Raw genomic sequence first — 23482 nt, 5'->3', positions numbered from 1 at the left:
ACCCCTTACCACCACCACACAGCATACTCGATTTATTTTTCAATTTGGTTTGCTTTCGATTAATACAAATCCCGGCTTATCTGTGCTCCGTCACGATGAAATGGCTGCGGATTATGTGGCATAGGCACACCATCCATGGAGTAGATTATTTATGTCTACGAGGGGCGCTAAACGCGACCCGCTCGTAATGGAGACTGTGTCTCAATACTCCGACACAATAGTGATTCCTGCAGAGCGGTACGAGGGATTCGGTGCGTGGTACAGGATAGCCTTATCTCTGGCCTGTAGTAGTGCCCGTCTTTCCCAGTTTCTTTATAATGGTCATTATAATATTGTAAGCAAAAGCAAGTGATAAGCAACGATTTTCACTCGCTATATTACACTGCGAGGAAAATAGAACAGATCTTATACACATTTCACATATGAAATTCTTTATATATATTCTTTATGATTAAAGCTAAATGTAGCAGGATGGTTTAAATTAAATGTAGCAATAGTATCTAAAATGACATGATGACAAGATAATAGTTTATTAAAATTTATTAGTAGTTTACAATTCTTGCCCCTGCATTCTTCTCAGTGTATTCCCTTTTCTCTTACCCACTCGCTTTGGCCTTTTATCTTCTGACCACAAGGCATCTTCCGGACTTTGCTACTGCAACTACTGATAGCCAGCACCCGCACCCGCACCCTTGCATTCTTATCGCAAGGTCTCCTCCTCGACTCCTCCCCGCATGGGTGACCCGCACCCTGTGGCCAGGGCCTCCTCCTCTCCCTACTGGCTGGGTCGGATCTTGGTCTGCGAGGCGCCGACTTAAAGTTTTCCGCCACGTTATTTACCTCCTTATCTCGCCAGCATTGTTTTCGCCTCGTCACCCGCTCCGCTCCTTGCTTCTGATTCGTCTGGTTTTATCAATGTTTCTGTTTGCAATATGTTTGTTCTCAGCATTTTGTTGTTTCTTGATTACTGGTTCTCTTATCACGACGCGTGACGTCATAAGAGCCGGCATTTTACTATTAGATAGGAATTTCTTTACACTTTTTTTTATCGGTTTTTTTTTTTTTTTTGGGAAACGTGCTTGCTTTATAGTTTTTCTAAAAATACCAGACTCTTTGGCATTTCCCTGGTGGTTTCGGTTATACAAAGCTCTGCTGTTTAACTTTATGGAAAGACTCCCCCTTTCCATGAAGATCCAGTATAGTAGGAGTGCCATAGATAGGCAAGGTCGACTGGCAGGCTTCGTTATCGGTTAAAAGTAGACCGCAAAAAAGTTTATATTTTTCATGAAGTAAAAAACTTAGATATAAAAAACAAAGTGAAAAAATATATTTATATTAGGAACTTATATCTATGTTTACTAAAATTAGCTTGGAAGAGTCTGTATCTTTGATAAATAGTTAGATATAAGGTATTTACAGGATTGTTTCTGGAGGAGTTTATATCTTTTATATAATTCTGATTAAATGCAAAAGACTTTTAAGTGGTTTGAGATTTTTAGATTTTATTTAGTAAGTTGGTTAAAGATCCTTTCTATACTGTTTGGTGAGGATTCCAGTTCGCCCAATACCTCTTTGCGACAAGGAGCTTATGTACATCCCGCGATAGTAGCAATCTGGTCGGATTCCCAATGCTGTCGTCACCAAATCAAATCTGGCCAAAGCAGGCCAGATGATAAGGACTCGGCTGGGCATATGACTAGGGCTATGGCATATACTCGCCAAGTCGGAGAGCGAGAGTTGCCCCGATAAGGATAGTCGCGCGACCGACGCGTGATGCAACTTAATCAAATCGTGTTTTGGTATCACTCTCCCTGCCTCTCGCTCTATCTCTGCCGACGTCCTGCTCGCTCCCGTGTGGCGTCCATGCGGCGGAGGTGGCGCCTGTGGGGCTGGCAATCGTTGAATCGGAATCGGGCCCGGCTCAGATAGCCATATCTTGGCGGCGTCCAATCAGCGGAACCGGCGACAGCCAAACTACGCCAAAGTACCGAGTACACGGCGCAATGAGTTCGACGGTTGCGTCGCCGATAATAAGTTCAATCGTTACTTTGCTGTTGTTGCGTTTTTGAAAAGGTGATATGAAATGTGCTCTGATAAGTTTTAATCAAGAATATTTTACTCGCATTGCTTTGGGTGGCTCCGGGCCGAGTAGCATTTGAAAAGTTGTAGTAGTAGGTCGGAGCTCGGATGCGGGTCTGGTCGGGTCCACTCCCAACCCAACCCAACCTATCCCGTGCCATCCCATCCTATCGATCGCATCCGGCACACCGGTGCGGATTCGTGGGTTGTGTCCCGGCGATTATCACCGTGATCTGTTGGGCGTGAAACCGAAGAAAACCCGTTGAGCGTGGAAAAATGTGAGGAAAGTTGCGCAGGCGCAAGGGAAATCCTTCAAACGTGTGTTTAACCACAAAAGCGACGTGAGTTTAACCAACATAATCGACGGTTGGGCGCACGGAAAAGCCACCACCCGCCTCCTCATCATTCCCCGAAAGAGTTGTGATCCGTCGGCGTGACCTGTGTGACACTTTCATTTGCCGGGTTAACGCCCCCTCGAAATCCGGCCAGTATCGAAACCGAAAATTTAACGCCTGCTTAGCGCCTGAGATCGCCAGATGCCCAGATGCCCGGGGCTCGGTCATCATCGATGAAAACCACATGGGCCGACCGAACGCCCCTCATAATGAGCGCAACGGATCCGAGCACTAGATTCTGGACCTAGCCACAATGGATTTTCTATCGCTGGCGGAATAAGCATGGGAATCTGGCCATGGACAATTTGGTAAGTTTCCCCAGACGATGTGGTGGCCATTCGGGGGAAATTGGTCTCAATTCAGCTTGTCATAACTAACAAAATTAATACTAATGGAATGCTGCATATGTGCGAAATGATGCTACTTTGTATATATGTACAAAGTAAATGGCACATAGTACTTAGTCAGAACTTTTGGGAAGACATAGTGTACGTATTATCATGAGTCATTGTACAGTCATGATTTTAATGATTTTTAAGCTTAAAAATAGTTTCTAAGAATAAATATTTCAGTTCAAGTCGCAGTAAGGTTATTAAATGTTTTAAAAACAAAATGTATCAGTGGAATGCACCCAAGCAAAAAGTGTCTAAATTTTTTAAGGAATTAAAAAGGGACAGACAGGGAAAAAGTAGGGAAAATTATGACGATTACACGAAACCAGCATGACGATCAACGAACCCAAAAAGCACAAAACTCCGGATCCCGTCCAGCCAAGGGGTGGGGCATTGCCTTCCAGCTCCAGGCAGTGGCACCCAGCAAGTGCCCATATATATTTTTATATATATGTGTACATATGTATAAATATATAAGGAGGTTGAAACGACTGAAAAACAAAATGTGAGTCCAAACGATGGGTCCCGTTCCATGGTACCGCTGCCGATCCACTTGGCGGTCATACAATTTGCCCTGCGGTCGTTGAGTTGTTGCGACGACAACAACGAGGCCTTATCAACATCGACTTGTATGTATATGTATATATATGTATATATATATGTGGGGGAAAAATAAAAAGAAATAATTATTCAAGAAAAATAAACATTTAAGAAAAGAATTTCAAAACAAATGAAATAAATGTAGTGGGGCCTTATACTATGTAACCATAAATTCATTGCTATATACACACACATGTCTTCCTGCCATAGGTCAGCCATATTGAAAATTAATTAAACAAAAAAAAAAATATATATATATACCCGCACACATATAATAGTCAAGCGAATTGTCGTAGTTAACCGACAATTGCCTTTTGTTGTTCAGCCAGTGATTTTCCAGGGAAACCCTGGATGCATCCCACACAGCCATCCGACTCCCCTGACACGTGCATCTCCATGGCGAAATGCATCCGCAAACAAGTGGGATTTACTTTTGGGTGCCGCGGAGGAAACCGCGACAATAAACACCGCAAAAACAAAAAACCAAAACCAAGCCGAGGACAAACAACCAACAATGACGGACAGTCACATACATTAAACATTAACAGAACAAGTAAAGTAAAAATTGTAGTATAAAAGAATTTTTGTGAAATTCCGAAACGCAAACAAACTGCACGGCAAACAACAATCCACCAAAGACAAGATACAAGATACAAGACACTCGTGTTTGTCTTAATCGTTAATTGCTCTGGCCACGTCCCTATCCCAGTACCGATTTCAGTTCGAGCTCGAGTTCCAGTTCCAGTACTTTGTGGTCGGCACACCACATCCACTCTAGGAAAAACCGCACCTACTCCATATAAACATAGTGCCACAAGCACATCGGATGAGCAGTATCCGCGCGTGTCTCTTAACTGGGTCTTCAATGGGTACCTGTTGCTAGTGGCTTGGTTACCTGTCTGTCCGTCCACCTTCGTAATATAATGTGTGCTTGACAGGATATGCCCAGTCCCAGTTCCATTTCCAGTCCCTATTCCCCGATCCCAAACACCCAGACACCGTGCCCCGTCATCGCTCCGACTTGCATTGTTCTCCGCTGCGGAACTTTAATTACCCAACCTTACTTTCACTGTCCGCATAAAAATTAATGAGTTTAGGACTTGTCCGTTTAGCGTCCGCGTCTTCCATTCATAAATTTTGTTTCTGGGCTGGGAAATTCCCGTGTGCTGATTCATTTGCCATTCCTTTTCATGAATGGATGTGCTCTATTTTTGGGATGGCTTCGGATCGGTTTTTAATGGGGGAATTCCATTTATCTGATTGGTAGATGTCCGTATACCGCATTTATGCATGGTAATTGCAAGCAATCCTGTGTAACTTGGACCCCGATAAAGTTCCTTAGTTTTTCCAAATGCCTAAAAAAGGTTCATATGGAATGAATGATCTGGAAATAGTCATTTACTTTAATACAAATCTACACTACCATTTTATATAATATTTATATTTATTATGACTTTTTTATAATAGAAGATATTTCAATTTAGATGCAATCAAATAGTCTCCGCATTAGGGGCCCACCTACAGCGATTGTCACTTAAGCGCACCATTAAAAAATCATCAGAGAAGCGATTCGAAATGTTTTTCAAGTGGACGCCCTAATTATAAAGCGCCAGCGCCTAGGTACATACGTGGCTAACGACGAAAAGTAAAAACATATTTTCGAAAATTATATAACCCAAAAATGGAAGGGACAATATTTTCCCTGACGTTGTCAGCGAAAACAAATTCATAATTCTGTTTATTTGCTTGGTCCGAGAGCGAAAGGATCTCGAAGGACATCGAAGGGACCGAGAGAACCAAGTGAGCACGAGATGCGGCAATAACAATAACAACCGCATCCCCTGGGTGTCCTGTCCGCTGTCCCCGTTCCCTTCCTCCCCTTGCCACGATCAATTTGTATCGTGTCGGCGCGTGTTGCCATTTTGTCCTGTTTACCTTGCCACAGGCCAGTCACCATCCGCTTACCTGGACGGACGGGTGGGTCACACGAAATGGGAATCCTACCTGGGCGGGCAAATGGCAGCCGTCTGCGGCTTGGCCGGCCGATTAGCGCTGATCATTGCGGCTTAATCGTGGCTTCTTGACAGTATTCAATACAAACTCTATTTAAATAGGTTCAATTGACGTTTTTTTGTTTGTCCGGCTGTGGGAAAAACTTCTCTCAAATGTGCAGAAAATATGTTCGGCCAGTCCAGGAAAGTCAGTCGGTGATTGTTCCAAACAAATCCGCTTGACCATATTACCTAATGATGTGTTTGCTCATTTAATTCAACGTCACATGCGCCAGTGTTGACTCAACAAATTGGATAAGTATGCCATGTAAATTCTATTTGCATAAAATTGGAAAATTGCTAAGATTGTTAACACTGGCATGTGGGCAACAGAAAAATCTTCATTTGAGTTGTTTGTATACCAATGAACATTATCATTTAAAAAGCATTTATCCAAACTTAGTTTACTATTTACTTAAAATGTTTTTTTTAATCCTTGAATTTAACGAATTTTTGAACTTAATTTGATGAAATGTGGCAAAATCGTTAGTTTTACCATTCTTGTATCTTCGCCCAGCATCTGAAGATAACCCGAAACAATTGAGTCGCTCATTGTTGCATTAAAATAGTGTTAAAGACATGTTCTCAATGGCCATTAAATGGGTTTGATAAGAGCACAACTTTGTGGAGGACCGCAGGCCACTTGAATCGGATCTGGCCGGTTTATTGTAGGAGTTTTATTTGAATGCCTACCACATAACGATGCAGATAATTGGCGCTTAAGGAGTCAAACGACTTGTATCCAAAAGATAGGGGAACACTCAGCACTCAACAAAGAGCTCTTCATGAAATGGATCCGTGGCGCGTATTGGATTACCAGCGCAATATTTATGGCCGCGATGTACACGAAAATATTAAAAATGCATAAATACATCGGCACCGAAACTATGCCTGATCATCGTACATCGTCCTGATATGTGAGACACTCGCCACGCTTGACACTTGTTTGTTTGAGGGGGGAGTGGAGCGGGGTAACCCATTTTCGGCCACCATAAATATGTCAAAATAGTTTGAAGCCAAACTTAGTGGCATTAAACCCGGGATTTCGTGTGTACGTGTGCGTTGCACTTTGGTCTCGTGGGATATACAAATAAGAATGTTCTGTTTGAATTGGCCCTCAGTGGGTTTACTAATGTCTCAATGCATCGCATAAAACTTATTAAACGACTTTTCGCCATAAACAATGGCTATTCGATATGTTTCCCCTCCAAACAAAAACCAGAGAGCTGTGCCACGGCCCATTGACAATCGGAGATCGAGTGTGAAACAGGGCAACTCCTAGCCTGCAGACCCACAAGATTATCCTTTCCCAAGGACTTGTAATAAATCACATCATTAGCATAGCATCTCCTGGTGATTTATCGTTTCGGGAGATCGGTCTGGAGCAAAATCCTCGTGTTTGTTGACACTACCACATGCTCCTCCGAATCTTCGCCACACAAACACTCATCTGAATTGTCCGATCTGCGGAACTTTTCAAAGGGTGGGGCACTCAGCCCTGACTTACATTTGAATGCGTAGTTCTTCACCATAGTCGTGGCTTTAAGGCCACCCACCGTTATTTGCATGTGTACTCAATGCATTTCGTTTATGGAAGCCCGACTTATCAGACCTAACTAAGCATAACATTGCCAGCTTGGGGTCACAGGGAAAAGAGGGTCAACTCGGATGGGGAGCTCGGCTAGGTAAATACTGAATAAAAGTGTGAGAAAGTCACAAGTGTGGAATAGGTACTTTTTATAATAATAAGATCCAGTTAGTAAACACCTTTAATTGCGTTTAAACTACAGCAGATTTTTTATAACTCTCTAAAAAGGAGACTACATGGAATGAAAAGAAAGTACATTAGAAATGTTTAAACATTTAGTGAATTCTTTTCAATTGTAATTAATTGGCTAATTTAGGTTCTAGACATGCGCGAATCGATTGCTATATTGAGTTGATCCCCCGTGTGACGGCGGTCCCAGTTTTTCAAAGTTGGCAATTAATAATTTCAAGGTTAAAGTTCCATTATGGATCCGAGGCACATGCAGCCAACGAGCTCGAATTGAACATTTCGAAATACTTGTTTTTGATTTCGTAGTAAAATTGAAATTCGTCCGATTCCGATCGAGAGTGTTGGGCCAACCGAAGGCGAACAGAAAAACATGTGAATAAATTATTTGAAAAATAAAAATATATATGTATATGAACAAATTAGGCGATCGCGGAGAGGCGTCAACCTCAGTCACCATGTGTCTATCGAGAGGTCCGCTCTAGTTCCCCACTTCAGCACGGTTTCGATCCCAAGCGATCCCAAGAGCACCTTATCAGCATTTTCGATTTTTCGTATATTTAATAACGTACACTTATTTGATTTTAATACCGACAAAGGTTAAGCGATTTATGTCTATGGAGCGAGTGCGCATGTCGCCTTTATTCGGCGTTCTATGCAGCATTCAAAATCGAATTCGGTTCTGGTTTTGGTTTTGGAAGCGAAGCACTTGAGTATGTCGCCCGCTATGTACAGCAATTGATCAACGATCGTTAAAATGTTCCAAAAATGTCCAAACAGATCGTTGGAGCCGCCTATTCAAATGACGATAAAAATGCCATAAAAACACCGTCCGAGCCTCCCAAGATCCCACTCGAAAATCGTTTTACGACTCGTCCTGGTTCAAATGTAACAATTTTTTAATCAGCCATTAGAACGGAGCTCAAGTGCATTGTTTTTATGTATTTTGGCGCGACGTCTCGGGAATTTGCAAGGGGCAAACGCAGACGGACTCCTGAGGAAAGTCTTTCCCCAGCATTTTCTCACGTTCACTTGTCGCGCCGCGAGATTTGTCCTGAAATTCTACACGCGTCTCGGTTGGATTTTAATGTTCTCGTCCTCGCGATAGGCATGAAAGTGTGTCTGGATCCTGGAGCCCCAGTCCTATGTGCATGTTATTTTGAAATTTTTGAGAAATTTCATATTGGGTCTCTCATGAGGCGTTCTGATTTATGCGTAAATTTCACGATTGAATTAAAGAACTAACCGTGAAGAGTATTGAGACCATTAGCCACGACGAAAGTAATGGGCTTAAGTGAAGGGCGATTTATTTGGCTTCATGCTGTTATATTTTAAGTTTAATTAAATTATTGGATTTACTACAAACGCAATCCGAACATTTAGCCCTACATATTGATAATATAAATGTGTCATATTTTAATTGCTGTTTCGATGTTTTTAATTTTCTTAGAACTATATAAACATATGTTTTAATTGTTTATTTTTATATTTTTTTTTGTTTCTACGAAAAAATGTTTTAATCTATGATTTTCTTTTTGAAATTTTTTACTGAATTAAACTTCATTATTGCTTTATACTTTTTGTACATCTCAAATATTCATTTAAATAGAAATTTTCAGTAAGAAATGGTAAATCTTTCGAATTCCTTTAAACTTAGCTTACGTTTCTTAATATATATGGATTGTTTTTTTCATTTTATTTCCAGATTTTGTGTGTACTTGTTTGCGGTCGCTGGCAGTCGACAGTCAACCAACCACAACAACAGCGACCACAACAACACCAATCGAGCAACAGTTGAGGCCGCCCCAGCTACAACAACAGCACGTTCCGGCATGGCCTCGTTCCTACCTCGGCCTGACTCCCCCACCCACCCGTTCTCCAACTTTCCGCGCCTGTTGTAGCTGCTGCTGTATTGAGAGGCGGAGCAACGCAGCACCATGCGGAGGCAGTAAGTGCGATAAGGCAGGCATTAGGCGCAAGCACAAACGAATAGCAAGCGAAGGAAGAGAGGAGCCAAAGAGAGGGATCCCCAAAAAGAGAAAGAAGGAGTGGGCGAGTGCGAGAGCGTGGAGCTCGCATCGAATATTTCGAAATATTAAAAGCTGTACACGAGACGAAAATATTCATATTTTCTAATTTAAATTAATCCTTGTTAAAATCTTCAAAACTTGGAAACTATGTCATAAATGTTTTCATAGTACAAATTTTTATATATAATTTATAAAATAAAAGATCTAATTTCCTTTTCATATTGTATTTTTATATTGAATAAAATAATTCAATCTATTATTATTATTATATTTGAATCATATGTTTGCTTTATATAAAGAAATAAATAAACACATGTAGAAAATAAATTGTGATCTTAGGACAAGGATAGAAATTAAAATGATAGTAATTTTTATTTCGGTGCACCAACATGCGATTACGATTACGAGTGGTGCTCGTGTAACGGCATGTGGAGCAAAGCGCTAAGCAAACGCAACTGTAATCAATGGTCAGAGATGGCGAGAGGGAGAGAGGATGCTCGCTGAGATTTGTTCTCGATTTGGTTTTCTAAAAAAACAATTTTAACGAGCTTTATTTTTTTCTGTTGCTTTGCTGTTCCGTATTTCGAAGTTCGAACCGCAAGCCGCTCAAATCAAATCAGTTTCTGTGAAAATCGCGCCGGATACGGACACGTACGTGGATTGCGGCGGAGAATCCGGATAATCGTGTGGAGCGCCGGGAATCATGACGAAAACGACAAAGCCCAAGGAGAAGGCAGCGGCGGGAGGGGCGGTGATAGGGTCGGGATCGGGATTGGGTTCCGCGGCCAAGGCGGGCGGCGGTAGTCTGCTTACGAATGCGGCGGACAGTAAGATCCGCACGGCGAAGTCCAACAACAACAAGCGGCAGGCAGGACGAGCGGCGACCACTGCAGCAACAGCAGCAGCAACTACAACAACAGCAACAGCCTTAGCGGCAACAACAACAGCGGGAGCAACAGGATCAAATGCAGCAGCGAAAGAGACGGCAATAGCGATCGAAACGGAGAACGGAGAAGCAGCGACGCCGACTGCGGCAGCAACGCCCGCCGCAGCGAATTTATCGTCACTTGAGTCCGCTCGCTCGCAGGCTCTCACTTCAGTTGTCAGCGAAACAGCAAGGCAAGCGGTTACCACAGCAAACGCGTCGGCAACAGCAACACCAACATCAACAGTTATAGCAGCAGCAACAGAAATAGCAACCGCAACAGCAAGCGACGCGGCAGCAACATCTGAAGCAGCGATCGATGACGATCCAAGTGCGATAAATACTAATAATAATAATAATAGTAAAGCGCAGAACGACGCGAGTGAAAGTGTTAAAACAAAAGTGATAAGCTACCATCAGTCGGAGGATCCACAGCAGCAGCAACAAGCCCAGATCTACGAGCAACAGCAACAGTTTCTCAGCCAGCAATTAATAAGCCACCATCAGCAGGAGCAGCATCAGCAGGCGCAGCAGCAGCAACAGCATCAGCAGGCGGTGCAGGAGCAACACCAGGCCAGTTGGCTGGCCTATGACCTGACCAGCGGATCAGCGGCAGCAGCAGCGGCGGCCGTGGCAGCAGCATCGCATCCCCATCTCTTCGGGCAGTTCCCCTATCCGCCCAGCCATCATACGTCTACCCAGCTCTACGAGCACTACCCCAGCACGGATCCCATAATGCGGAACAACTTTGCGTTCTACAGCGTCTACACCGGAGGCGGTGGCGGAGTGACCAGCCATGAGCATTTGGCAGCGGCGGCGGCTGCGGGAGCAGCAGTGGCCCAGGGTACCACGCCCAACATAGACGAGGTCATCCAGGACACGCTGAAGGACGAGTGCTTCGAGGATGGCCACAGCACCGACTACCATGTGCTGACCTCCGTGTCCGATATGCATACGCTGAAGGACGCCGCCAGTCCCTATGCCCTCACCCACGAGCAACTCCACCAGCAGCAGCACCACCACCAGCAGCAACTACATCACCACCAGCAGCAGCAGCAGCAACTCTACCACCAGCAACAGCAGCAGCAGCAACATCACCATCCCCATAACAACTCCACCAGTTCGGCAGGCGGGGACTCCCCGTCGTCCTCGCACGCACTGTCCACCCTGCAGAGCTTCACCCAGCTGACCAGCGCCACCCAGCGTGATAGCCTCTCGCCGGAGAATGACGCCTACTTTGCGGCCGCCCAGCTCGGCAGCAGCTTGCAGAACAGGTGAGTCTTGACGCGGAGCACTGTAATGAGCTCACTATCACGAAGCGGGCGAGCGCACGTGCCTTTCGCCCGCTTGGCGACACCGTTAAAAGTCATGATCGGAGCTCCGATCAGCGATCAGCGATCACCTAACAGAGAACCGCGCCGGCTGATTCATATTTCTCCCGCCTTGGCGCGATTTCTCGGGCGGAGTGACGAACCGAACAGAAGCCCCCATTGTGGGGTATTGGTTCCAAAGCTCGGACTTCAGTCTCCTCTTTTCCACCGTCTCTCGCAATCCCAAATCCATGCCCAAATACAGTCGGTTATGGTTATGGCGTTATGGCATTCCCAGGTGGTTTACTCAGTATGCGGAATGCGAAAATCTGTTCCACTTTCATCTAGCCACCAAGTTAGTTCTGCTCCAAGAATGTGTTTCCAGCGGGACAACAAAAACATAAACAAAACACAGTTGTGAAGCCTCAGCAGATGTCTCATGTGAGTAGCATTCCGCGCATGTCGCCCTCCGTGGGAGCAGGATCAGTGGGGCAGGACTTTTGGTTTAGAAACGTAGCTGTAGGTATGGAAAATTTTAGACCAAGTATTCGTCCTGTTATTTAACATTCAGGAATGTTACTTCTACCTTCGGAGATGCTACTTAAAGTTTATTTGTATAAAGTTCAGGGATTAATTATTATTTTAACAGACTCCATTTAACATAAAGCTTGTCATCTTTCCGATTATGTATAAGTGCTTTTCGGCTTCTATTAGAACAACTAACCTTGTCCACGATCAAAGTAAACAATGGGAGACAACAAATAAGGAGGCTTTGCACTTGGCATTTTATAGCGTCGCCTCTGTGAAATCATCTGCAAGCTCGAACTCAGCAGAATATATACAAATTGCCGCTCGAATTTCGTAAACAAGAATATGCAATGTCTTAATTATTGACGCATGGCTTGTCTGACTCATGAGTTTTCCACTTTGGATCCTAGTCCGGGTAGCACCGACTTCCCCACCAGATGCAGGAAATCTAAATGGTTCACTTAGTTTCTTTGCTAGTTTTTCCGACCAGCATGCGAGAGTTCTAGTGTTGCACGTGTCCAGGTTGCTGCCACATTTGGCCTAAAACCAGCACGTGCCACAGACTGTGGCGAACTAGCTCCTAAAGGCCAAAAAAAGGGGCGCGACCCGCATTTGATCGAACAGTCGAAACTCGCGGCGACTCTTCAGAGCCAAAAAAAAGCAGTAAATGCAAATTGCAATTGTAGCGCATTTTTCTAGCTTGTTTTGGGTGCTCGGGTTGCAACAAGCTCTATTGCTTTCGGTGTGAGGATACCTTTCGAGTGTGTGACTGTTTGGGAGCTGGGGTAACCCAAAGCCATCCCGTGACATAGAAACCCCCGAACGAAAACCAAACTGGAGCCCACAGAAACAGAAACAGCCTCAAATGCTTCGTAAGTGTCTATTTTTTTGTGTGTGTGTTCAGGGCAGCCGCTGCTGACTCAGCAACCCCCAAGTTGCAGTGAAGGGTTAAGGGGAGCGGCAAGCGGGGCAGGAGCGTTACGTTAGGTACGGCGGGAAATTATAAATACATCGGTGGGAGGCAGCGGACCCAACGCACCCGCACATTGCCGATCGCGTTTACTCGACTATTTTCTGGTAATTCGCATCTAAACTTTTTGCTGTTTTCGTTTGTTTTCCCTATGTTATTATTTAAATTGAAAACGTGTTTTGCATATGCATATGGAAACAGGCATGAATGCACATTCAGTTGAAGTATATATGAAGTCATGTGAGGAGCAGTCCAAAAAGTTTGATTTTTAGGATGCAAACATGTTAGAAACACAATGGGGTGAGCTATTAGAGTTATGGAAAAGTATCTTTTGTATGGCGGAAATATGCACTTGTACATATATCTGGTAACAGAACGTCATCTGGTGCCGGATGATGGTGACGCCGATGTGGCCAGCACATCGTATGTGACTTTTTGGCCAGTTTCGCTCTTGTGGCAGTGAGAAACCAGAAGAAGATATCACGCTGCTGGCCAGCTCACATGCCATTTTCGCCATGCATACACACTCATAAGTATGTGAAAAACAAGAAGTCGACGCAAAATACTCACCTGCGACAAACAACAGAAGTGAACCGCAGCGGCGATAAAGCTATATCGTTGTCGTGCACTTTTTCTTGTCACTCAGACTTCCTATATATGCAGCTATATATTATAGCTTGGCTATAGCTGTGGGGCACCTCGGGCTGTAAATGCGGTTAACGCTGTTATCAGAGAGCGTGTGCAACTAGCTGCAAGACTTGGTCGTATAAATTCTGGCAACAAAGAGTCAATTATTTGCAAGCCGTTTGTTTGATAATTGAATACACACGCAGATATGCGATTTTTTTCGGTTAACTTTATTCTTTAGTCACTCGATCACATTGTGTGTGTGTAGTGAGTTGGATTACTTTGGGCCAACACTCACGGCAACAACAATAGCAATCGCAGTTGCAGCAGCAGCAGCAGCCGCAGCAGCAGCGACAACTGCAACTGCAACTGCATTGGCATAAAACTAAACCCGACTCAAGTCATTATGCAAACGCGCGTGCCCCGATTCGGTTGTGCTTTCTTCTCGGTCTCGGTCTCCATCTCCATCTCCGCCTCCATCTCGTCATCCAGAGAACTCTCGGCCCGAAATAAAACTGAAAACTAAAACACAAATAAATCAAAACGAAAATGAAAACGCCAATGCTGAGCTGAACACTTTCGCGAGTTTCCTGCTGTTTGAAAATAAATAGATACTTGTACTGTTCGACAAAAAGCAAAAACGTATTGTGACAGGATATCGATTGAATTTCTACGAAGGACCCTTCCTGTCCAGCGCGTAATAAGTGTGCACCTGTGAAAACGAAAGCTCCAAAGCTTCGATCCTTTATCCCTAGTCTCTTCGAGATCGATAGGCATACGAAAGTTTTGCCTATGCAGCAATTTGTTGTTCCCCATCATTGTTTATTGAATATGTCTTTCCGGGTCTTGGCAAAAATATTTGCACAGGCTACTGTTGGCTAAGGCTAACAAACAAACGTCTACGTACGTTTTTATTTGCGGGGGTAAACAACGCTGCAAACACTTTTATTCTTTAATTAAAAGTTTTATAACCACACCCGCGCAGGCTCAACTGCAAACATGCCAAAACTGGACGCTGGTGGTCCGTCCGTCCCGAGCAAATCTCACTCATTATTGTAAAGTAAACAAAACGCAGGAAATGTTAATAGCGCCTCGTATTCCCAACAGTAACAGCGAGATTCTACAGCGGCAATAACAGCAGCAGTTGCGGTTAAAAACGCGTGCAAATGTGTGCCCAGCGATTTTAAACGCGCACATAGTTTTCGTTTCTCTGGGCAAATATAAAACAAATTGTTAAAATGTTCTTCTCGAATTACAATAATATGTATCTGAAGAACTATTGTTATAGGTATAATTGCAGAGTCAAAGCAATGAAATGAAAAAATATTCAAATCAATAATTTTACCTTTTTTTTCTTGATTACAGCTCTGTTTATGCTGGCTCCTTGCTTGCTCAGACGGCCAATGGCATTCAGTACGGCATGCAGTCCCCCAACCAAACGCACGCCCATCTCCAGCAGCAGCACCATCAACAGCAGCAACAGCAGCAGCAACATCAGCAACACCAGCAGCAGCAACTGCAGCAGCAGCAACATCACCACAATCAGCACCAGCACCACAACTCCAGCAGCAGCAGTCCGGGGCCAGCGGGTCTGCACCACTCGAGCTCCTCTGCGGCCACGGCGGCAGCGGTGGCTGCGGCAACGGCGGCGGTCAATGGACACAACAGCTCCTTGGAGGACGGCTACGGATCGCCAAGGAGCAGCCACAGTGGCGGCGGGGGCGGTGGTACACTGCCAGCCTTCCAGCGGATCGCATACCCCAACAGTGGCTCGGTGGAACGTTATGCTCCGATGACCAATTATCGCGGTCAGGTGAGTGCTGCCCCCACTGCCATGATTGCTCTGAGCTCCCCCCTAACCAGCATACACTTCACTCACTTGCAGAACGATACCTGGTTCGATCCGTTAGGCTACGCCACCTCCTCTTCCGGTCAGGCGCAGTTGGGCGCCGGAGTTGGAGCCGGAGTGGTCTCGAATGTGATACGAAATGGGCGGGCCATTTCGGCTGCTAATGCAGCAGCCGCAGCCGCAGTGGATGGAACCACTGGACGCGTAGATCCTGGAACCTTTCTCTCCGCCTCGGCATCGTTGTCAGCAAGTAAGTTACAGTTGGGATTGAAAAACCAAGAATTAGTCTAGACTAGGACATAAGACACTCACCAAACGTACACACAAACCGAAATCCTTTCCGACGCTTGTTTGTCCCATTTGTCTGGGACAAACGAAAGAGAGAGGGTTTTAGGTAGAATTTCACACGCACACCAGGCGAGAAGGAAACCCGTATTTGCATAACCTGAGCAAACCACGACCCAACTGGGTCAGCCACTGGTGGCCAACTGTAAGCAGCTGTTGCAATGCCCATACACTCTTTCCCATTTCTAGTACATTTTATTATTTATACATATACTTAGTGATTAAGCCTACGTCTCTATAATAAATTCAATTAATTTTATTTCAACTCTTGAGATAAATTCAAAACCAACAAAAAGACACCACAAAAGCAAATCTAAATATTAAATACACACACAATACCCAAATGCAAAAACAGCAACAGCAAACATTGCAAAACCAAACCAAATCAACTCAAAAAAAAACCTTATGACTTATTCCGATATTTCTATGTCAATCTTTGAAGCATTATTCGATGCCGATTATTTCACTGAGGGGCGAGAATGTGTCAATTGTGGTGCGATTTCAACCCCATTATGGCGACGCGATAACACGGGACACTATTTGTGCAATGCCTGCGGCTTGTACATGAAAATGAACGGCATGAATCGACCCCTAATTAAACAGCCTAGAAGATTGGTAAATGTCTAAAACAAATTCACAAAATCACAAAACTACCACCAGCAATTACTACTAACCAATACCAATCAATCAATCAAAACAAACGCTTTTGTGTGGAACAAAATTTCTGTGTGCAACCTCCTCTCTCAGTGTTTAGTGGGTACTCGTAACTTATAGAAATCCGCATCCGCCAGCCTCAGCACCACCGCCCCACCTTCACCCAGCCCCCCTGCAAACCTCCAATGCTCCAAGAGAGTGAAAAAATTAATTGAATTTATTATTTATTACGCAATGCCAACTAGTTTAATCGAAAAGTGACATCAAAAACAAAGAAAATCTGATCAATCTGCATCTGCATCTGCATCTGCTTCTTGTGTACTACAACCAACAACATTCTGATTGCTCAATTCCAGTGGCCGCTGAATCAGGCGGGGATTTCTATAAACCCAACTCATTTAATGTGGGCGGCGGTGGCCGTAGTAAGGCCAACACGAGTGGTGCCGCCAGCTCCTACTCCTGTCCAGGCTCGAGTGCAACCTCGGCGGCGACTTCGGCGGTGGCGTCGGGAACGGCAGCAACTGCAGCGACGACGCTCGACGAGCACGTTAGTCGCGCCAATTCGAGACGCTTGGTAGGTCGCCCATTAATTACCGATACCGAAACCAAACCAAATCAAACAAAACCAACCAAACCAAACCCATACCAAAACCCTACCAACCAACCGAAACCCCTTTGGAATAGCAAAACCGACTAACAGATGAGAGCAAGTAGTCACTAACCCCTAGACCAGAATCGATGCTAACCACTTTTGACTAACCCGTAAACCCGTAGATCTGTAGATCTGTACACCCGTAAACCTTCTTGGCCACTGAGTTGCCATAGAAAACGTTGTTCCACACGAAAAGCTACTGCATCCCGAGCGCTTCTAGTCTTAACTAATTCGTTGATTTCTTGTTGCAACATTTAGAGCGCCTCAAAGCGAGCCGGACTTTCCTGCTCCAACTGCCACACCACCCACACTTCGTTGTGGCGCCGCAATCCCGCCGGAGAGCCCGTCTGCAATGCCTGCGGCCTGTACTATAAGCTCCACAGTGTCCCACGGCCACTGACCATGAAAAAGGACACCATTCAGGTTAGTCATCCATTTAAAAAAAACATCGCAGCTTAAAGTTTATTCGTATTTATTTATTATTGAAAAGGAACTTAATTAATATGAAACAACATTTGGTTTAAATGTAGTAATATTTATTTGATCAATTTTTGTATCAATCTTGCTGTTTAAGAGTTCAAACCAATGTATCCAACACATCTTAAATATGGGGACTTGTATTTTTGTTAACTATATGGGGCTTGATTAAGAATACAGCTCACTAGAATTAAATATGGCATATGAATTCGTATACTATAACTATATTATCTTACCAATACAGAAACGCAAGCGCAAGCCCAAGGGAACGAAGAGCGAGAAGTCCAAGTCAAAGTCGAAGAACGCTTTGAATGCCATCATGGAAAGTGGTTCATTGGCGACCAGTTGCCATAACGTTGGCGTCGTCCTGGACAGCAGCCAAATGGATGTCAATGACGGTGAGTTCCAGCAACTTTTCATTCTATGTGCATGCCTAATTAGTGATGTTTGCTTTCTCTTTGTTCCCCGCTCACCTGGTCAGATATGAAACCACAGCTCGATCTGAAACCATACAACTCATACTCATCGCAGACGCAGCAACAGCTTCCGCAGTACCAGCAGCAGCAGCAGCAACCGCTGCTAATGGCTGATCAGCACTCATCGGCGGCCAGCTCGCCCCATAGCATGGGTTCCACCTCATTGTCGCCATCAGCCATGTCACATCAGCATCAGACTCATCCACATCAGCATCAACAGCAGCAGCTCTGTTCCGGGCTGGACATGTCGCCCAACTCAAACTACCAAATGTCGCCCCTCAACATGCAGCAGCATCAGCAGCAGCAATCGTGCAGCATGCAGCACTCACCCAGCACACCCACATCCATCTTCAACACCCCATCGCCTACTCACCAGCTCCACAATAACAACAACAACAGCTCGCTCTTCAACAACAACAACAACAACAATAGTAGCAATGAGAATAACAACAAACTTATACAGAAATATCTACAAGCTCAGCAACTGAGCAGCAGCAGCGGCTCAACCAGCGACCACCAGTTGCTGGCCCAACTGCTGCCGAACTCCATTACGGCGGCAGCAGCAGCAGCAGCGGCGGCGGCGGCAGCGGCGGCGATCAAGACGGAGGCCTTGTCGCTCACCTCCCAGGCCAACTGCTCCACGGCGTCGGCGGGACTTATGGTCACCTCAACACCGACCACGGCATCGAACACATTATCGTCCCTGAGTCACAGCAACATTATTAGTCTGCAGAATCCGTACCAGCAGGCCGGAATGACGCTGTGCAAGCCCACGAGAGCCTCACCACCCTACTACCTGACTCCGGAGGAAGATGAGCAGCCCGCTCTCATTAAGATGGAGGAGATGGATCAGTCGCAACAGCAGCAGCAGCAGCATCAGCAGCAACAACATGGAGAGATAATGCTCAGCCGATCGGCCTCGCTGGACGAGCACTACGAACTGGCCGCCTTCCAGAGACATCAGCAGCAGCAGCAACAGCTGCTGCAGCAGACTGCTGCCCTTTTGGGTCAACATGAGCAGCATGTGACCAACTATGCGATGCACAAGTTCGGCGTTGACCGGGAAACAGTGGTGAAGATGGAGTAGGCGCGACACGCTGTATGTCGCACGACCAAAGATTCTGTTGTTACATTAATCTCATAGCTCCAAAGAATTTATAGCCTGTATACCAAGAGCAGTTCTCAAAGAACACTCATCTATCTAAAATCTATCGAATCATTAGTTGTCATACGGTCTAAGTCGATTGACATTTACATTTTCGTCGAATTTTAATGGTCCACTACTCGAAATTTGTTATGAAATACTAGTTTAATTGTTAGCAAAATGCCAACAGCATAAAATCGATTCAGAAACTAGGCTAAGAATATTCATTTAAAGTTTTGTTATCAAATCGAATACCTTTTGAGATTTCCTACAATCAAATTCCACATAGATATTAGCCACAAAAAATAGTTAAGTCAACCAAAAACGGCAAATGAAAACGAAAAAGAAAAACAATCGAAGTAACCAATAATCTCATGCAATTAGCTATTAATTTATATATTTTTTATAGCATCGATATATATTTAATGCAATTTAAGTTTTAGTTTGCTATATTTTTTACATAATATTTGCAATATTAAATTTATTTCTCTTGAGTTAATAAAAGACAATTGTCCCTGAAATATCCTAAAGCGAGTTTTTGACAACGTGGCGTATTCGTAATGTCGTTGTTAAGATGTTAAGTGTTGGTAAGTATTTCGATTTCAATCGTTTTCAGTATGGCTGAACCCTGAAAGTAGGCACTTTAGTTTGAATGTATTCCCTCGTAAATATGCTACATATTTCTACTTTACATGTAAGGTAAAATTGTCTTTATTTTACATGCTAATATTACATCAGATGAAATGTTATTTAATGAATCTTTTAATTATCTTTTTATCCGAAATTTATAAAAAATGTAAATTAATCCGATTGTCAGATAAGAATAGCTGCTAATTAAACTCTCTGCAGTTTTTGTCATGTGAGATGACTTTATATATTTATACTTTTTTAAGATGGTGTTTTAAATACTTATTGGCTCTTTAGTTAGTTGGTAATACTGTTTTATTTTGTTTAAATGTTATATTAGTACAAAAAGAGAATTATTAGAACAGTAGAGCATCTAATTGTTTTTTATTAGAGAATAATGAAAAAAGAACAGCTATAGGAAAAAGGTATACATATAGGTACACAATGTGTACTACACATATTTGGTAGGTGTAGAAATTGTTATAGATTTAGAGCACTTATATTATGAGAAATAAGGGAATATCACACATTTTTCGAATATTGGGCACTTCAGATAAATTTTAATATATTTTCTGATTTTTAGGAAATATGTAAAGTGGGTGTCCTCTACGCAGAGCCACTCTAGAATTGAACAATTACAGACAAGAATAAAATATAGCAGAAAGTGGTTGTGCATATGTACATACATATGTATGTGGTGGGGATGTACATACACACATACATATATGTACGTTGGGGTGGAGTAAGTGTGTGTTATATTATTTTGTGCGCCGCCATTTACGAAAGCGACATTTTCAGTGATAAGATAACGTCGCATTGCTGAGTTCCCTGCGTTCTGTCTCTGTCACTCCCTGGTCCTCGTCCTCTCCCTCTATTTATATTTTTCGCTCTATTTCTTTTTTAATAAACTTTCAGTGCGCTGGTTGCCGTGTTGTTCTTGTTTTTTATGGGAGTCACGCGTTACAAAACGACAACAGCAACAAAATCTGAAAGTCATTTCATGTGGCAAAACAGTTTTTGTTTATTGCTAGGGTTGTTTGCTCGTCGAGTTGTGGGGATCCACAGGGAGGGTCTGCGGTAAACGTGGAGGTGGCTCTGGTGGGTGGCAGTGGGAGGTACGAGCTGGGTGCCTGACTACGTGACTGTACAAAAGTTGAGTGAAGTAGCGAGTGCCGCTCGTTGGAATGGCTCGTGCACCACTCAAGTGGTGCTGAGGAGACTCCGTCCAGTAATTTGATTGATACCCCTGCTGATTAACCGTGAAATGGACTCCATCCACCATAAATTACTTCGTAGTCAACATTATTCGGTTTCAAAATGAATTGCAAAATGGTTGCCTTTCTTCCTGCAATTGTTAAATGCCGATACCATGTGTTTTTAAGATCTAATCGGTCGTTGCTCAGGTATATTCGCAAAAACTTTCACTCAACAGATTGCTAGTTTTTTGGCTTCGGGTCAGGGTTTCACACTTGAAACTTGAGCAAATAAAGAAATGATAATGCCAAGCATATAGCCTTGTCTTGCCCGATATCATGAACGATAAGATAAAGTTTGTCTATGTTTTCGTTTTCCAACTTTCGGGAGCTGTATGTAAATGTAAATGTGTGTTGCATTGTTTTTGTCACTATGAAAATGAAGCTTTATAAAATCCAATAGGATGATTTGGATGGTGGTGGAAAATTTTCAAAATGGTTGACACTCAATAAACACTCGTATATGACTAACCCTAATTTACTTAGCCATGACAACTTGGAATTATTGTTTCGTAATCATTTGGCTGAATTTGTTTATTCTTATTTTATAAGAGCTTAGGCTTTGATGTTTGCTGCTGGTAAACAAGGCAACTATTTGTGCACAAACTAGGCTAGATATACATATGTGTGTTGATTTCAAAGCGAAGCACTGGTGTACAAACTGCTCATATATGGTATACTAAATATATCTTTAATTTTATGGGATTTTCACAATGATAATGATAAACAATGGTTTCCTTTAAGTGTTTCAAACGAAATTAGAAATGTCGCAAGCATTTAAAAATTAGATGTTGATATCACAAAATGGTTGAAGACTGGTACCAAATGACACCAAGGAGATATAATTCTTAAATCGGAAGCGGGATAAAACTAGTCATCATGTTCCGAAAAATATCATGGGTTTCTCGGCGATTCCAATGGTACTAAGTTCACTGTTATATTTGAGGACCAGAACGGTAACAATTCACAGTGGGCTTAATTCGCAGTCCATTTGTTTGCCCATATACTATATATACTATATGTTTTCAGGCCGACTTTACGATTTTAGTACACACTCTTGTTGTCCGTAATTTACGATGAATTCATGTTCATTTTGACGCGTTTTGTTACTCATTTTTATATTCGCACTTTTCTGGTTCGTCACTTTACGATCTAGCTTCCCTTCTCGTTCAATGTTTCTCGTATAATGCATAATTATTGCTTTATAATTGCGACACGGGTTGGCTGGGGAACGGAGCGCGTTTTAATGGAAAGTGCAAAACTTACTGTGCCAGCAACGAAATAACCACACTCGGTAAGATATCAGAGTATATATGATTTTTTTACATGCCCATTCCATAGATAGGCAATCTGTATCTGTGGCACGATAATGCTTATAAATAAGATAATATGATTTGATAATGGTATTTACCATATGCAGAAACCGAAGCCGCCAAGCAGCTCAGCTGAGTTGTGTAAGTCGCTCGATTTTCTGCCGTCTATATACCATAATATAGTGTATAAGAAATGCACATTTTCCCTGCTTTTTCTCGGCTGCGGTGCACCTAATTAAATGTTTGACATCTGCCTGATTTGTTTGGCGTGAAAATGCTCAAAATTTCCCGATTCCGGCCAGCTTAGGCATAGGTAGACCATATACCATATATGGGTATGGGTTCAGGTCGGTGTTGTGCAAACAGATTGCATTTAGAGCAGTCGGATGGATCCCCCACCCAATGCTCGATTTCCACCCTGCGCTCCTCGGCTCTTTCTGTTTGTTGTTGACTTGACTGCTTTTTGATGTCTTCTTCGGGTGGTGTTGCTGTTTTTTTTTTTTCGTGGCCTTATCTCCAACTGACGTTTGTACCTCAGAATGTGTACTTAAGATAACGAAAACGAGGAAGAAGCAGCCAGGCCTCAAAGTGACACGAAGAGGGGGCCACATCCACATCAGCAGCAATTCAAATGGAAAAGAATGTCACTAGCTACGAATTGAACTTTCGATGAGATACACAAGCTTCGATAGCCAAACAGATGGATAAGATCGATGGGTAAAATTGTTTGGCGATTTCTTGGAAATACAATTTTGAGGTGCCTTTGTCATATCGCGGGCAGTAGTTAATAAGCATATTCTAATCTAATCAGCGGATCGTTAATTAACTTCCAAAGTTGACTTTCGATTTCTCAGTTGTTACTTGAGCGCTGCTTTGGCAGTTGGAATTTATACACACGGCCCGGCAGTATCTTATCGATGAGCCAAAGATCAAATTTTCAATTCTCGAAACACACGCCAAACGTTTCACAATTCATTGGAAGCTCTTATATAAACGGCTGATTTTGTTAGG

The 23482-nt window shown here is 43.4% G+C and overlaps 1 protein-coding gene and 2 long non-coding RNA genes across 6 annotated transcripts; 2 read left to right on the top strand and 1 right to left on the bottom strand.

The window, feature by feature from the left end:
* Positions 1-2156: 2156 nt before the first annotated feature.
* LOC116801393 lies at positions 2157-9540 on the top strand. The gene is made up of 2 exons (XR_004361979.1): positions 2157-2782; positions 8997-9540. It is a non-coding gene; the product is annotated as an uncharacterized LOC116801393 (long non-coding RNA).
* Positions 9541-9960: 420 nt separating this feature from the next.
* On the top strand, positions 9961-19808 carry LOC6606179 (box A-binding factor). Of its 4 annotated transcripts, none has more exons than XM_032720558.1 (7): positions 9961-11520; positions 15047-15494; positions 15567-15780; positions 16886-17103; positions 17440-17604; positions 17903-18056; positions 18598-18961. In XM_032720558.1, the coding sequence occupies exons 1-7, from the start codon at positions 10025-10027 to the stop codon at positions 18858-18860; spliced, it is 2958 nt and encodes a 985-aa protein (XP_032576449.1). In that variant the 5' UTR covers positions 9961-10024; the 3' UTR covers positions 18861-18961. The 4 variants fall into 4 exon arrangements, with proteins under 4 accessions (XP_032576449.1, XP_032576446.1, XP_032576447.1 ...); XM_032720555.1 differs by having other exon boundaries at positions 9967-11520; positions 18140-19808; XM_032720556.1 differs by lacking the exon at positions 16886-17103 and adding an exon at positions 16318-16490 and having other exon boundaries at positions 10025-11520; positions 18140-19221.
* On the bottom strand, positions 17701-18219 carry LOC116801394. Its single transcript, XR_004361980.1, has 2 exons — positions 18132-18219; positions 17701-18079 (listed from the first exon to the last, which is right to left on the bottom strand). It is a non-coding gene; the product is annotated as an uncharacterized LOC116801394 (long non-coding RNA).
* Positions 19809-23482: the final 3674 nt, after the last annotated feature.

This window comes from Drosophila sechellia, chromosome 3R, assembly GCF_004382195.2.
Source record: "Drosophila sechellia strain sech25 chromosome 3R, ASM438219v1, whole genome shotgun sequence".
In the NCBI taxonomy this organism is placed as follows: Eukaryota; Metazoa; Arthropoda; class Insecta; order Diptera; family Drosophilidae; genus Drosophila; species Drosophila sechellia.
This window is presented reverse-complemented; position numbering and strand designations above follow the sequence as displayed.

Excerpts from the sequence above, each read along its gene's own strand:
- LOC6606179 (XM_032720555.1), top strand. The coding sequence starts at position 10,025 with ATGACGAAAACGACAAAGCCCAAGGAGAAGGCAGCGGCGGGAGGGGCG. Across the intron at positions 17,104-17,439 it reads GCGCCAATTCGAGACGCTTG|AGCGCCTCAAAGCGAGCCGG; the intron begins GTAGGTCGCCCA and ends TGCAACATTTAG. Across the intron at positions 17,605-17,902 it reads TGAAAAAGGACACCATTCAG|AAACGCAAGCGCAAGCCCAA; the intron begins GTTAGTCATCCA and ends TTACCAATACAG.